This window comes from Eurypyga helias, unplaced genomic scaffold (genome assembly GCF_000690775.1).
Source record: "Eurypyga helias isolate BGI_N326 unplaced genomic scaffold, ASM69077v1 scaffold180, whole genome shotgun sequence".
In the NCBI taxonomy this organism is placed as follows: domain Eukaryota; kingdom Metazoa; phylum Chordata; class Aves; order Eurypygiformes; family Eurypygidae; genus Eurypyga; species Eurypyga helias.
This window is the reverse complement of record NW_010223568.1, coordinates 31,108-48,614: the sequence shown is the minus strand read 5'-3', so window position 1 is coordinate 48,614 and position 17,507 is coordinate 31,108. Positions and strand designations below refer to the sequence as shown.

Genomic DNA, 17,507 nt, shown 5'->3' with positions numbered 1-17,507 from the left:
TCGGGGCAGAGGCGAGGAGGGAATCCAGGAGCCACTACTCCCTCTCTTACTCTCTTGCTCATTTACTTCCTGGCACTTGGTAACACCCTCCCTGACTCCTGCATTAGCTGCTGTGCTCACTCCTGTGCTGGCTTGTTTGGGAGGGAGTTGGTGGGTTGGTTTAATTTTCCTGGTTGTGCTATTGCTGATAAGGTTCACTCGGAATCTGCTGCGGCAGCTCCCAGGCTCTGGACCTCAGCGACTGTGATCACTCTCGGTCACTCTGCCTCTGACTCTCACTGCTCAGCACCTGGTTGTGCACTGGTCAGTGGGTGGTGAGAAACTGTATCATAATTGTATCATGTTTTATTTTATATTATTTCATCTATATGCTATTAGTAGTATTTGTATATATTAATTTAGATTTAATTAGTAAATAGTTTTTATCTCAATTTTACCAGCTTACTTATTTCTTTTTCCTCCGATTCTTCCCCTCCACTGGAGGAGGGGAGGGAGATTTGTGAGTGCAGCTACATGGTATTTTGCTAGCCGGAGTTAAACCATGACAAGTGCTATATCCCAATATCTTCTATCCTAAAAATACAATAAAACTAAAAAATATCCTGAAATCCTGATACTGGTTTTCAAAATGTGAAAGACATTCATGAACCACAAATACAGCCTTCTCTACTGGAGACAGTAGAGATGATTTGTCTTTTTCATTCACTTTTTTTACTATTACAACAGAAAGTATAAACTACTTCACCTAATGGATCACGAATTTCAATCGCTGGTGAAGGACCACTCAAGGACACCGTAACCTCTTTCAGACTTGGATCAAAAGGGATCTGCCAAGTATTTACAGCCATGGTCAAATGGTCTGTAGACAAGAGATGCACTTTGGAGGCTTGAACTGCTTCTTCAACCCATTTTAACACCTACAAGAGAAAATAACAGTTGTTATTATACTGTCAACAGTATTTGCTATTGAAATATTTTCTGCTGAAATGCTGTCTATTCTGTCTTCTAGGGATTCCATGTTAACTTCTATTCTAAGGGGCATCACCCAAAAAGCATTTGAAATGGTGGGGGCGTGTTTTTCTAAATTATTATCCCCCCACTATTAGTAACAGCACACCTGAGATGTTGAATGCTCCCAACACAACGTGAAGGGAAACAGCAGTGCCCACGTGACCAGAGGGCTGCAAGCCCTCTACGTAACAGTTTGCATAAGCAAGGTATTGAGTCATAATTTAAAAAGAAGATACAAAAATCACAGCAAAATTAACTTTACTACTCAAAATCCCTGAAGTAACACGACCCAAAAGAGAAATATGATTCTTGCAAGAGCTAGTCACACCAGCTATTCATCAACTGCTTCCTTTAGACGGAACAGGAATCACAAGGCTTCAAAAAGATTCAGGTAATTAAGTTCTACCTTTAGAAATTATACACTTGGGTCCAAAAATGCTTCCAAAAGAAATTTTAATCTGTTTTACTCAAATATATTGAAATTAGTATGGCACTTTTTTGTACTAGGCATATGGAAAGTTTTCCAGTTAATTCCAGGACCTTAACTCCACAGGTAAGTTTTTAAACTAATTGTAAAATTTTATGAACCTATATGAATTCTTAGAAGAAAGGAATTTTCCAGTCTAGCTTAAATTAATTTCAGGAGACTTAAGCACCATAAATCAAGTCACAAGGTAAAGCATCATTGCAGGAGCTTTGCCAATACATATAAGAATTGGAATCACATTGGTATTTATGCACAAAATTCTTAATTCTTTAAGCTCAGAAGGGTTAATATTGCACACCTGAAAATTTGGCAAAGTGACATTGTAACACAGATATGATAGAGGAGGGAAAAAAAACATCTGTTATGCCCAAATTTATTTCTTTTTTAGACAACAAAATTAGGTAACAGTTTTAGTTCCCATGACACATTTTTGGGATCTTTTAGTCAAGAAGACTAGGCTCAGGACCATCCACCTGACATGCCTCTTCCTGTGCAGCAACCACAGCAACTGGCGGGGTGGAGATGGCAATCCACTCTCTCCTGGACCAGCTCTATGCTTGCTACTCGACGTTTGAAAGCGTTAGAAGGTCCAAGCCTTCAGCAGCTTAGCTCACTATCATACCCCGACCTCTTGAGAGAAGATGGAAAGTATGTGCAAGCATCACGGAAACCAAACCATCTCTCCACACTGTAAACTAACACAAGATGCCGGTTCAAGATTGCTCTAAGCTGTTCCCGCACCGCGTGAGAAGGGATTCAAGTTTGTTAGAATTAGGATGATAAAATTACTAATTGAGAGCATATATGATCTGTGATCCCAAAGCACTTTGCTGACATTTGACAGCAACTGCAACAACAAAAATGCACCTTAAAATCAGAGTACTGGCAACAACGCAATTCCAGCAGCCTGTATATAGAACAGCGTCTAACAGCAGTCACACTAATTATAAAATGCACGTGGAGCCAAATTACTATCTTGCCACTGGTTACTTCCTTGGGGGGCTCAGGTTTTCTATGATGTTTTTCATAGGCTGTAGTACATGGGAGTATAGGCACATGAAGGAATTGTTTCTGAGGTAAAACCAGGATAAAGAATTCTTCTCTCTTATCTCGTTGCAACTACTTATTCTCCTTCCTAACGGGGTCATGCTGCAAGCCAGATCATTAAAATCGTAGAAACCTAAAAAGGATCTGGATTGCAAACAACCCATCACAGAAGGAGAAAATGCCTTAAACTACAGTCACCAAAACTCCACAGCACACAACTTCAGCAAAAGAATTTTAAGACAGGTGTCCTGGTCTAGGCCCAGCCAGAAACTGAGCCCCATGCAGCCACTCACTCACTCCTACCCCGGGTAGGATGGGGAGGAGAAAACACAAGGAAAGGCTCATGGGTCGAGACAAGGACAGGGAGGGATCACTCACCAGTTATGGTCATGGGCAAAACAGACTCAACTTGGGAGAAAAATCAATTTCTTATCAATCAGACCACAGAGTCACAGGCTCTTTGGGCCCATCTACCTGCTCCAGCATGGGGCCCTCGGGGGTCTCTGCGCCCCCGGGACCCTCCATGGCTGCAGGGCACAGCGGCCCCCTCCCCCCGGGCTGCAGGGCAGCCTCTGCTCCGGGCACCTCCTCCCCCCCTTTTCTTACTGACCTGGGGGTCTGCCTGCTTGTCTCCCTCACACCCCACTCCTCTCTCAGCTGCTGGTTAAGCTTCTGCTGCTTCTCTTTTTGTGTTTTCCGCCCTTAAATATATTGATATATCAGAGGCACTGACTGGCTTGGCCATGGCCCGGGGGTGGGTCTGACTTGGAGCTGGGGAAGCTTTTAGCAGCTTCCCCCACTACCAACCCAAACACAAACCCAACACAACTGGTCTCTCCAGCTTTAGGACCTTTTGGTGTTTGTTGTGGTTTTTTTCCCTAATTACATCTCTTGGTCTACTACAACATATCAATTTCCTTTACAACAGATTCACTTTCACACAGCATGGTTCATTTCAGGCCACTGCACAACCACGTTACTTCTACAAACTTGGGAGGCAAGTGGGAAGGCTCTCCAGTGGTAAGTTTATCAGCGTGCAACCATTTATTTCAAAACAAAAATCTAATCAAAACACTTTCATGCCCCAGATACTCTTTTTGGCAGACAGGAGAGCTCAGCCATGGGAATTGTTCCAAAAGCTCACTTTCTTTCAAAGGTAAATTATGTCACCAGAAACACAAGCAACAGTTATTTAATGATGCACAGCAGTCTAGTGTACTTTAGGAGAAGAATAATAAAGAACACTTTCAAACTAGAAAAGGAATTTTCAGTAAACAAAGTGAAGCAAATCCAATTTTCTAGTATTCCTTTCCCCTGTCAATGACAAGAAAAATAATTTCAGTTAACTATAAAGTCAATTTAGACAACAATGCCACAAAAATAACAACACCAATTCAAATAGCACTGGGAAAAGAAAAGCCTGCCTTGCACACCAACTATGATTCCTTTAAGGAAAGTTGCTGGTCTTAGGACAGAAGATAAAAATACTGTGTTTAATTTCTGCTGATCCCCTTCTCTTCCAATCAGACTGTCAGCACCTCTTGGGCATGTTCTGCAGAGACCAGGCATCAACTGGTTTTGGGTGTGGAAGGGAACCAACTCCTTAGGTTTTGGTTTCTTTGTTGAGATGATCCAGCGCAGGGCTCACTGCATGTGACCAGGCTGGTTTTTGTCAAGGTGAAGATACACCTTACCGGAAGTGGCAGCTAACCCACCCTGATAAAATCCAGGAAATAGTTCATTGGTACATAGTCAAATCAAGTCAAAAATCTAACCTGAAGGGCACGTATCTAGGTATCCATTAATAATGGAAAACATGGGTCCAGTGAGTTAGCTTCTGCATGGCTTGGTCAAAGTTAAAGTGCAACTGAACTACCACTACATGATACAGATGTTTGCATTTAAAAAAGTTTGTATACATGGGTCTGACTTGGCATTTCAGAAGACGACACATTTCAGAAGCTGTAAAGCACGGTGATCTGACTGGTTTCCAGAGTTGCATGTTGAATGCGATTCCTTATGGCTTTCCTCGGTACAGCTGGGAAAGTGTTAAAAAGTAATTTTATTGGCAAAGAGTCAGACAGAGACGACATGTCTGAGGCAGTACGCTTTGAACACAGAGCTCACAGTGCACAACAAAACCAGAACAGAACGGGTTGGACCTTAAAGACCATCCAGTTCCAACTCCCCTGTCACGGGCAGGGACACCTTCCACTAGACCAGGTTGCTCCAAGCCTCATCCAGCCTGGCCTTGAACACTTCCAGGGATGGGGCATCCACAGCTTCTCTGGGCAACCTGTCCCAGTGCCTCACCACAGTACTGACATAACTGAAGACCACCAAAATTGGTATCACTAGATCCTTTATGAAATGTCAACACAGAGAATTTTCTCTTTCCATGAGAAGAGAAGGTAACATTTTCTTCCATCTCCACCCTTCTCCGTCTGCTCCTATCTTTGACACTCATTTTACAAATAAGAGTGTTCAGTCAAAAACTATCCACATCCACTAGACCAATTTAATGTTTGAGTTAGCATGTAAATGTGAACTTAACCCAGTTAATCTCATTTCTTTAAGGCAGCAACACACTGAAAAAAAAAAACAAGACACCACCAAACCACCACCAAAACATATTTTAGCATCCCTTTGCTTTCAGAAGGGTTCAAAATGTCAGCTTCCAAGAAAAAAAAAAAAAACAAACCTCAGTCTTGGATTTTTAGATCAATGTAAACCAGCTGAGTTTAAGTTAAGGGAATTTGCAATTGGATGGCTGCATACATGCAAAGTTTTGTGGTCCCTGCTGGAACTAGAGAGTTTGCAGGCAATGAAAACAAATTCTGGGGATGTAAAAATATTTGAACATGTATCAAGATCCAAGGTGAGTTCAGAACAGAGACTGAGCTCAAACTTTTCTTTTTAAGTCTTTACCTAGTCGGCTTTTGGTTTTAATGGAAACAGTCTTCCACTGTGCAAGAGCTTTCTGGACATCTTGACTCATATCTGCTGGAGTTTGACCATTTATCTAATGGAATAGATATAAAATTAAAAGGCAAGTATTGTCCTAGTTTCATCTCAGATGTGTAACATGAACTTCAAGTATACTAGGTTTCCATCTGTGTATCTTACAAAAAACAACATTTATCTGCTCTTGAGGCACATTATGAGGTTCTGGTTATCTTTCACTATTAATGAGACACCATTAGTTTTGTTATCTTTCCATATCTTTCTGGGCACAGGAAGCAGAAGGTGGCAGGGCCCAGTCAGCATAGGTTCTTCCAAAGGAGGTAGTGGTTAGTGGATTGAACTCTTCCACCCAGTATACCTTCAATGGGAGTTTGGTCTTTTTTCATACCAACAGCTAGGCAGACAGATTAGTAGGACATGCATACAAGTCACTGCCAGGATTCTAAAGAAGTACCTCCTACTTCTGTAGCTCCTACCATTTCTTACATTAAAAACAAAAAAAAAAAACCACCAACCCACCCAACAACCTTAAGAAGAATTTACATCTTCTTCCACTTTCAAAATCTATGAAAATAAAAATAAGTAGGGCTACAAAAACATGTAATAATTCTGAAGAGCAGGTATACACATTTTACATTTTGTCCTACTGTAAATACAAAATAAAGTGGGGCTGGCTCAAGACCTTCAGGAAAGTCCAGCTAATACTAAGTGTTAGGCATGGGCTCTCAGGCACACGTAATGCTGTGTCTGACCTTAAGGCATACAGAAATGTATCTCCTTATATAAATACATACTGATCGAGTTATATAAAGTATGATCTTTAGCCTCTCTGGTTCCTATAATCATACACTGACTAAGTTGACACGGGTTCTGTCCCCATTCTGGTATTTTTTAGCTCGTGCAATTTCTTGGTGTAACTGCGAAGTTGTTCCATTCCTCACACACTTTAATCTCTTCATGCTCCTTAACCAAAAGGGGAACATCACCACATTTCTATCTCACAGGAGTGTTATGCCAACAGATACAGCAATGAAGGACTTTGACTGTTGTAAACCCCAGCTAAAATTTCAGTTTATGAATCATATGTGGGCTGGATGAAGACCCTGAGGCTACTTAGTTCTCTTACAGCAGAATTTGCCCTTAAAATAAAATGCATCATCCCAGGGAAGAATTATGTAATGCAACTGACATTTCAAAAATAATAAAGCAAGAACACCTTTGTTTTTAACCCAAGTATATATCAGAAGCAGAAGCTACTGTGAGAGAGTAAGGGTCTTAAACTTCAGTTTTTGGGAGTTTTTCAAGTTCAAAAATGAAAAGGGAAGGCAACAGAATGAATGACCCAGCTGTCTTAGGTCTGGCAGTAACTTGCTTGCATAGTTAAATTTTTCCCAAAAGTCCAATAGGCAATTCTGGGAGATCCATTTCCCAACCCTGTCATTCCAAAGAGGTTTGCAATACTGCTGTAACACTGGTTTGGAAGTAGATTATTTTTTTTCCCCCTCCTTTGGGACCCTTACAGCAGGCCCCCAAAACAACAGCAGCTTTTGTTCTTCTGCCAAAATGTGACTTGATTAATATTATTAGAGGGGGAAGGACAAATACAGAAATAATTTATAACACTTCTCCAGAGAATTTGCTCTTGCAACCTGCCCTGCAGTCAGGTCATTTCTTGGAATGCATACCGAAACCTGGAAAATCTATGGAACATGGCCTCTATTCCCAGTTGTTTATTCTGGGTCTCAAGAATATTTCTCAAACAGTCAAAGTAACAGGATTTGAAGTTAACTGTTTCATTGCTTAAGTATATGTAGGTCCATACTTCCACCCAAAGAGAAAAATATTCTAATAATGCCTTTAAAAGTACATCTAAAAATATGACTGAGACACTGCACATGAAAATAAATCAAAAATTATACATGTATCTGTAATTACACATATAAAAGAAACCCCACAGAACTGAGAAGTGTTAGTATTGAATCTCAAGCTCTTCAAAGTTAGGAAAGACAAGATTTAAGCCTGTTTGCTTTCAACTGTCTTTCAAGCACCCTTTCGCAGTTGCTTTATGACAGTACTTAATGTACATGATCACAGTCTATTTCTTCCAGAGAATCCAGGTTCCATATAAAATACATAAAGGACAGTTGTAGCTGGTTTTTTTCTTATTTCCTTGTTTGGCATTCACCGTACAACATATCTTCAGAGTAGAAACATACTCTCCAGGGCAGCATTGAGCTGCCTCTGCCATGAAAACATTCCTCCTCTTCTATGAAAATGCATACTGATTGGGACAGGGGGAGACGAGAAGGCAAGAAGCAGGGCTATGTGAGAAACCTTACTTCTAAGCTGTAAATCTGAGCTTTTGACTTCGTCACCTTCGTGTTATTCTTGTAAAGCAGTGGAGGGGCCTTTTACTTTTTTAGCAAAGTGAAACAAAATTTGAAAATGCCCCCTCATGTAGCATCACCCAAGTATACCCTTGGTTCATACACAGTGCAGACCTTTAACCTGAGTCTAACTCCTAGGTTGCCACCCTCTGTGAGGGCTAACAAGCCAGGAGAAATAGGATGCTTTTTGCAGTGGGTCTGGGAGACTTCTGTTTACAGCAAATATTCATGCTAGATTGCATTCTAGATCCACGTGATCTTACAAACATTAACCTTCTGCACCTTCCCTACAAGAATAATCCCTTTTGCACCATTCCCTTCAACATGTTCTGTTACCAGTCTTGTCCTATCCCTCCCTGTCCCTGTCCCCTTCCCAATCACCTCTCATTCACATCACTGCTTTTATTCATAGGCTTCTCACCCAAATTCCAAACTCTTTTTTTTTTTTTTTCCCATCTAGCCTAATCCACCTTTCAAGTCACTCAACACCATCCCCTTTTTCCACCAAAGTCAACACCATGTCTCCAGTCTCCTTCACAATCATTCTCAGTTCTACCATTAATGGAACTGTAATGGAACATCCATTTCTACTAATTTAAAATATCAGTAAGAAATCTGTATTTTTAAGCAACCTAGGGAAATTTTTCCCTTCTTACAGGAAGGTTAGAGTAAGAAAAGCAAGTGTTTCCATACTAAAAGAAATGGAAAATTATTACTCACTAGCTCAGTTCTTGTGAACTCCCAAGCTTTCTTTAGCCACCCTGATCAGCCCAATTCATCATACACAGTACTGACTCGCTCTTACCACAAACAATCAAAATGACCTAGGGGGGATCAGAACCACCAATGGTTAATTAATTACCACTATTTTTAAGCTTTACCAAATTCTCACTCTGCTCATCATCACTGTTTATCTTAACACCTGTTCTGGCATCCATACAAACTACTGGGCACCAGAATCATTTACAGGAATTTCCTTACAGAACTCCATTAGGAGAGGGATAAGGAAGTGTGATGTAAAAGAACTTCAGTTCAAGCCAAAGTACTTTCTGGAAAGGTACGAATAAAAAGTTTATGAAAATATGAATCTGTTCTTAACAGGAGAATTTAGCCCATGTTTGATTAGTATGATCAATGCATTTTCATTTCAAGCAATTACTGCAAATTGAGACCTGAGCCTACAAAAGCAGCTATGGAACTTCACTGCAACCAAGGCAATCACAGAATCATAGAATGGTTTGGGTTGGAAGGGACCTGAAAGACCACCTAGTTCCAACCCCCCTGCCATGGGCAGGGACACCTTGCACTAGACCAGGTTGCTCCAAGCCTCATCCAGCCTGCCCTTGAACACTTCCAGGGATGGGGCATCCACAGCTTCTCTGGCGCAACCTGTGCCAGTGCCTCACCACCCTCTCCAGGAAGAACTTCTTCCTGATATCTAATCTACATCTCCCCACTTTCAATTTAAACCCATTACCCCTTGTCCTGTCACTACAGGCCCTTGTAAAAAGTCCCCCCCAGCTTCCTTGTAGCCCCTTCAGATACTGGAAGGTGCTATAAGGTCTCCCCGGAGCCTTCTCTTCTCCAGGCTGAACAAGCCCAACTCTCTCAGCCTGTCCCCATAGCAGAGGGGCTCCAGCCCTTGGAGCATCTTCGTGGCCTCCTCTGGACTCACTCCAACTGGTCGATAATCTTCTGATGTTGAGAGCTCCACAGCTGGATGCAGCACTCCAGGTGGGGTCTCACCAGAGCAGAGGAAAGGGGGAGAATCCCCTCCCTTGACCTGCTGGCCACACTGCTCTGGATACAGTCCAGGATACAGTTGGCTTTCTGGGCTGCCAGCACACACTGCCGGCTCATGTCCAGCTTTTCATCCACCAATCTTACCCTAAAGAAACACCTTTCCAGATCACAACTTAAAACAAGCATAATAACCTTTCCAAGATATTGGAGACAAAATGAGTATGCTACTGTTCTTTTGGACAGAAGGAAGTTTTTTAGAACTGAGTCAACAGGATAAAAATCTCAAAACTAGAGATCAGTTTGAAAAATTTCAAACCAAAGACTACTTCTCTCATTTGTAGTTAAATACAGTAGTATTCACAAGTTGTTAATACAAGTAGAACTTGAAAAGTAAAATTTGAAAAGTTTCCTTTTTAAAGAATCTGATCACAAGATAGTTTTCCTCCCTTACAGACCTGTAATCAGATTAATTCATCAAATTCTACGAAATATGATGAAAACATATCTTACTATTATAAACCTGTCATGGTTTTTGAGAACAGTTACCTCTGGAGATAAGATGATGGTAAACTTTATACCCCAAATTAAGGACAAATTCAGAAGAATTTTAGAAAATATAAACAAAACCTGTACTTTGGACTTTAAGAATATTCTTATTAATCTAATGCACAGAAACCATGGCAATTTTTTCAAAATTTGACCTTCCTCTCATGCTGTTAGAAGAGCTTCATTCAGCAACGATATTTCATGCTTTGCTGGACCAAACCCAACACAACTTTGTCAATTGACAATAGTTTTGACCACGTTAATTGGAGTATTTGAGATCATAAGACCTTTTTCAGAACTGAAAAAAGTCACTAAGTTTTCTTAGTCTTCTCAATAACACAAGGCCTGGATAAGTATCAAGTATTGTTTTGTTGTGTTTCCTTGTAGCTAACTCATAATATTGCTTCATTCTCCATTTAATACACAAGGGGCAAGGATGACAGCAATGGTTTGAAACTTTATACACTAAAAATAGCTTTGTTTGGGTTTTTGGGGGTAGAACAACCAAAAATGTTTTAACAAAACAAGACATTGGTTTGGCAGAGTATTCACAGTCAGTGACTGTGTAGCTCTTTCCTAATATACAATTCAGCATTAGCTGTCTCTAGGCCCAAAACAGTGAATTTCTTTTAGAATTTATAAACTCCATTCTTCACATATCATTGACCACTCAGATGAAAAGGAAGACAAGTTTTATTTCTGCTGAATCTTGCCTGAAAGCTATACCATAAAGAGCTGATACAGATTACTACTGCTACCACATCTCCCTTTCATTTGCATCCACCCATTGGTGGATATGCTCTTTGAAATAAGATTTCTGATCCAGAACCAAAATCTTCAGTGAAGGTTACTTTTGGGATGACAGCGTTTTGGTAAACTCATTTTCACTGTCTCTTAGCCCAGACACAGCTTTATATAAGGCCAACGATCACTAAAATTATTTCAGAGTGTTTTGGTTGTTTTTAATACAAAATGTTCAGCAGTTATTGTGGAAGACTTCTGAAAGTGATGTAGAGGGTTGGGTTTTTTACAGAGGCAATCTCTTATAGCCTATGGCCACTGAAAGGAGATGCAATTATACAAAGCAGTGTACTCATCCCTTCCACCCAAAAATCCTGCAAGAATAGCACCTACTGATATCATCACTTGTTGATAACAACCTCTAGCTCTTGTGCAGGCCTAGCCCACAGATGAAGAGCTTGTTATTTGCTCAAAGGAAATGCCAAGATGGAGCAGGAAAGAGGTGAAAGTGGCTGCTGAAACCCCCTGCTTAAAATCTTACTCAAAATTCAAAGACAGACTAACCGTTCAGGCAGACACTGGTATTCTTAGAAATGGGAAAGCACCAAGAAGTTCAGAAAGCCAAGACAGTCAACAGAGCAGTGCATGCCAGCTTCCCTTAAGAACATGGTGCTGCCTAGCACCTACATGATGCTCTTTCCACTCACTTTTACTTCCCAAAATCAGAAGAAAACAAACAAACAATCAAACAAAAACTTTGTCCTAAAACTTCAGGCCTGGCAAAGAGCATTTCCCATTGGCAGTATCATGATCCCTTCTGTATAAAGGGATTTCATAGAGTCACAGAAAGAGGTTTCACCCTGCATACACAAATAATTGCAAAACGCAGGTCAGGAAATGCACAGTCCCAACAGCTAATTCTTTCTCTGACTTTTAACTTATCTAACTTTGGGAGGGTAAATCCTCTGGGAAATTCCTCCTTTTCACCACCTTCACATCACTGCCAATACTTTACAACATCCCCAATAAGAACTTCAGTTTTTCTAGGCAACAGCAGTAGAAAACTGCAATGTATCTCCAACATTTGTCATTGTTCAAATTCTAGGACGAAAAGAAAAAGGAACAAACCAACGAAAATTTTTATTAAAAAGCATAGTTTTTGCCTATACCAGGAAGTCAAAGGAAAATGTTTACAACATTCATAAACAATTCCAGCTCCCCAGATAACTAATATGCAATTTCATCGCTCTCCACATCATTTTCTCATGTGCTATTGAATTTTCATTTCTGCCTAAGACTCATTGAAATTTTCAAGAAATAGTCAATCAAGGCTGTGGGTCAGCAGTCATAATTACTGGTTAAGTCAGCAGCTATCGAAAGTATTGATGCAATGAAATAAAAGTTGCAGAATTGCATCCTGATATAGCAGGTGGAAAAAGATGGAAGGGAAAGGTGGAATAGAGTTCACATACCAACAGTAGAACATTCAGAATTTCCCCTAATCTTCCCTAACCCACAATCAGGTCATTTAAAGATTTAGAGTGTAAAGCCCTGCCATGTTTTTTTTACATATTGCAGAATTCAAGCAAAGTTACCTCATTAACTTGTTTTTTGTCCAAGTGAAACACTTGACCAGAACTCGTTGAGGCAATTTCTTCATAGACCTTGTAACCGATATGATCCCTGTCATCACAGTCTCCAGTCAGTACAAATACTACCTGTATTTTTTAAAAAAATTTAAAATTATTTGGTACGTGGTGTAAACTTTAGTAAAACATTGCAAATACAACACGAAGGCATGACAACAAAACTACTATATCACTTGGCACGGGTTCATATTACTTTGCATGAAGGACAGCCATAGTGTACTCACTACTGATGGAAAAAGCAATGAAGAAGAGACAGGAATCGCTTCAGAACTGATACTCATCTATCAGCACTTGTACTTCACAGAATACTTACTTCAGAACACCATGAACCCAACCACTTAACTTGGTCACCTTACCAGACCACATATCCTGGCAGAAGGTTCACCTGCACTATTTAATTCACAACATAAGGAGAATTTTACCCTTCAATATTGAGTAAACAGGGTATTAAATACATTCAATACATAAAAGCAGCTCAGAATGTAAATCTCCTCTGTACCTGAGATTGTTTCTGTTGAATGAGTTGAAGTACTTCATGGGTAAGTCTATAATCTTTGGATCGTGCATCAGTAAATACGTAGATGAAAGAACCAGGTAGAGAAATTTCTAGAGCAATCTTTATCGCCCCGATGCTCATCTCTGGACAGTCTCCACCACCCTGTTCACAATTAGAAGAAAAACAAAGCATTTTCTAAGAAAAAAACCTGAAAAATGGTTGGTGTCGTGGTCACTCTTATCTTTTCTGGGAGCACCATGTCTTGTTTAGCTCCAGCTCTTGTGACACCCTCCTTTCCTATACTCACACGCTCCCTTACTGGCTGCCAACTTAACTACTCCAATAGTATGCAGCAGTCACGGGAGGTCATGGTCACAGACACAGATGGGAAAGGACCTCAGCCAAGCAGCGCTGAGCTCCAGGAGGACCCTGCCATACCAGAGCAGCAAGAACTTGACCTAGACGTCACCCTGCGGGGCAGCCAGCGCAGGGACCTCAGCAGAGGGGACACAGGTGATGTGGTCCCCGTGACCTATGTTGCGATGTAGGCAGCTGCGTAGCCGGAGATTTCAGATCACGTGGTTAATCAAAATGCTTCCAAGTATGACTTTATTTAACTTTATACAAAAGGATCTGTTTCGCTCCTTAAGTTGAGAATTACAGGAAAACACCGTTTAAATAAAAGTTTGCTTTTACGTACATAAAAATTAACTTGGCACATTGAAGACAGAACTTTGCAGAGTGATGAACACGAACCGTAAAACCTGCCCCTGTGAACAGCAACAGATCTCTGCACTTTCAAGAATAAATATAAAAGTTATTTCGCTTATTTCTACAATCAACACATATATACAAATCTCAGAATTCTGGGAAGTATGAAGGAAAAAAAAGGTAAAGCAATTGTTGCATCGATTTTAATTCTGGACATGCCATCAGAAGTTACGTTTTGAGATTAAACATTCACACAGACATATAAACCAGAAAAACAACCTTGCCTCACACAGTCCCCTCAGTCCTTAAGAATTTCAGCTGTCCCCCACAAAATGTTCATGTCAGTAACAATTTTTTATATATCAGTATCTTTAATCCCACTTCAAAGCGAGAATATCAATAAACTTCCCATCTGTGTTAAATAATAGGTACTTCACCACTGGTTGTTTATAAGTCAGACCTTTCTAAATGTAGCCTTGCTTCCATGGGAAAAGCAAATGGTAGACTCCAGACTGCCTGAAATCCAACAGATAGTTCTCCAAAAACCTTTTTGATGCACATGTCAGAACTTTATCTTGGCAATGCTTATACAATCCAATGGGACAGGTCAGTATATCCAAGTTATTTCTCTCCTGCTCTTGCAAAATGAATGTCATCTTCAGCAAAAGACTCTTCCATGTAAAGCTTTAATTTGTAGGCAAAGTCCAGGTGATACCCAATTTCTACAGACACCTACTTGGAACAAGGAAATCTCTATTTGCACTTCAAGTCTACCAGACTATTGTCTCATGTAATATTCTGTATGACAACATCTATTTTCTGCATATAATAGGAAAAGCACTGAGCTAAATGTTTATTCTGAGAACAAGAGTGAACTTTTTTATTCCCATAATGTAGAAGAGGGGTTTTCTCAAAAAGCAGCTAGGTAGAACTACCAAAAAAATTTTTTTGATTTATTTAAAAAAAAAGAAGAATATTTTTCTTTAAATATTTCCCACCTCTTTCCAAACTGCAATTAAATATGGTTACAATTACCTTGTGAAATTTTCTGGAAAGACAAAGGCAAGTAAAGCTCAGCAAGTCTCATTTTCCAGTCTGTTTGGACAGGCACACAGAAATGTAGGTTGTTAGCTCAGCTCATCTGTACTACCCACATTCCTCATGTCTAAATTTAATCTATATAACTATTTAAATGGCACTGTATCCACTTACAAATGGATAAATTTAGTATCTGATTTGAAAAGTGTTACTGACAACTCTTACAGAATATTTTTTGTTAAGTAAGCTGTCATTTTTACACTGAGAAAGACTCAAATAAGGACTTTTCATAACTGTTGATGCAAGTATATTGGCATCTGTACCGTGGGATCATGTAACACTCCAACTATTCAAATATACTTTAAAAGATTTTCATATAGACAAGATTTAGAGTATATCACTTATGTAAATAATCATCCATTCTGGAAACTGTATTTAATGCCTGTAAAATTAAATGTATACTGAAATGTATACAGACTAATTTTTACCCGATGTCCTATGCCAGCCAAAAGTCTATTTTTAGTGTCATGTACAGACCTTCCAATCGTCCTGTGACCAGATGAGTTTTGTTAGAAAAGAAGAACTGGGCTTGTCCTGATGCCCAGGAAGGACAAGTTTTGCGGTATTCCTGGAGAACATATTTTTACTCAATAGGTATTATACATAAGACTCCTTAATTTTAGCTTTGTTCATTAATGAGAATATTGGCTCTACACACTTTCGAAATCAACCTACCTTAAAATTTCTCCTACCTCTACAATATTCATTCTCGCATCTTTTATCTGCGTTTCTACAAAAAACACTGTAACAAACACGTAGGAAACAGTCACGTTTTCTGGGAGAACTACTGCAAGATGTCCCTTCACTCCTATTCTCATCACTTTTTTAATTTATATTTTGACCCTTCACCAATATAGGGAATGAAGGTAAGTCAGTGAAAGTCATCATTTAGCCGAATGAGCACATCTTGAAGGCAATTATGAAATATGCAATCAACCAGGATTAAAGAAAGCAATCTTAAATCCATTAGACAAACTTCTAAACAACTTGCTTGTAAATGAAGAGTTTTAAATTCCCAAAAACTTCATCTAAATCATACACCTTTTAGAAACAGCTGCAATTATTTTCCAGTATAGCTATTAAGAAAACAAAAAGTAAAGATTGGAAGGATTTTTAAAGTTTAAATTTCCCTGCAAAACAGAAAAGCATAGCGGCTGGCATTTTTATCCTTCTTGAAAATTTACTATTGTTTTCCCTGAATTTCAATCTTTCTGCCAACTTTTAAGCTACTCGTTCTTCCCAAACTAGCACTATTGGCTTTCAAACAATCTTTTATTACAGGGATTACACCATGTGCCAGTTTCTAGAAGACTGTTCTTTGAGGCAGGAGAGTCTGCCTGGCACTGTTAACTCCTCCAAGGTTCTCCACAGGTCAGAAGCATTTTGCTTGATTAAAAGACAAGACAATAGGATCTTATTTTCTTTCAGGAAGGTTAACTCCATTCCAACACTTCTCTTTCCTTCCATCACCCAATACAGATGTCATTGGTTGTTCATTGTCACCCAGGGAAACTCCACCAAGACAGACTGGTGTGCTGTTTTAAAAACTGCCGCTTGTCTCCTGAGCACAGCTACAGAAGCAATTCCCAGGGTTTGCAGGACAAGAGTCAACTTGATGCTTTTGAATCAGTAGCTGCTAAGTAACACATGGCAGTGAAGGCAGTACCTAAATCCTACTTGATGGGTCTTAGTCCTTTTGTACCTAAATTAGTTAATTAAAGCTAATGAAGAGGTTTCATGGGAAATCAGTTCCAGAATACAGTAAAACAGTTCACAGTCTGTCAACAAGAGGCAGGACTAATTAAAACACAAAATAAACGTTAGCATTATCTACTCTTTCTTGTGTTCTTGAACTGAGTCCTGTACAATGATGTAAACTAAGATGAAGTAATTAAAGGTAAACATAAATTAAGATGCCCAGAGAACTAGAAAATGACAGTTTGTGCAGGTAAAATGACAGAGGTAGATGGCCTATATCCTGAGGAAGCACTGTAGCAGAAACATCAACACGAGATCAAGGTTTAGAGGGAAGAAACAGGGCTTTGCTAGAACCAGAGAGAGAACAAACAAGTTACTCACCTGAACATAAAGTTCCCTGAGTTCAAACTGAAATTTCTTGGGATCTGTCGTTATTGTCACTGGACCAATTTCTAGGATGAAAAAAAATGGCAAAGTATGAGGAAAACACAAAGTTATCAAAAGACAACTTCAACTGAAGAGCTGTTTCAGATTCATAAAAATCTGGTAGTAAAAAACAAACCAAAAGCATTGAACAGAAAGGAATAATTGAGAATGATAACCCAGCATTGAAATCTAATTCCAAATCTAGTTACTCCAATATCATTCCAGTATTACCAACTTCTAGGTGTCTTAAAAAATTATAGGCACATAAAGCATTCTGTGTTGCGTTACTTTCACGCTTACTTTTGACCAATTATTCAATTGCTCCTAGTAACCATAAGAGAACAAAAATCCCCAAAACCAATGTGGCTGCATCAAAAAATAATGTATTTTTCCAGAAACAGTTGTGCAGGTAAACATGAAGGAGAGGCCTCTCTGAGCAGAACGCACATACTAGCTTCGCTGACCAACGTTAATAAATAAGTTGCCATATCTCTTGCCTGAAA

The 17,507-nt window shown here is 39.5% G+C and overlaps 1 protein-coding gene across 1 annotated transcript in view; it reads right to left on the bottom strand.

Annotated features, from left to right (window-relative positions):
- Nucleotides 1-17,030, bottom strand: part of LOC104515595 (hemicentin-1-like) — a gene marked incomplete at both ends in the record, with an annotated part of 103,999 nt that extends 86,969 nt beyond the window's left edge. The window contains 4 exon segments of the mRNA XM_010159995.1: nucleotides 746-917; nucleotides 12,522-12,644; nucleotides 13,075-13,233; nucleotides 16,960-17,030. Of these exon segments, the coding sequence (XP_010158297.1) occupies nucleotides 746-917; nucleotides 12,522-12,644; nucleotides 13,075-13,233; nucleotides 16,960-17,030 (525 nt within the window).
- Nucleotides 17,031-17,507: the final 477 nt, after the last annotated feature.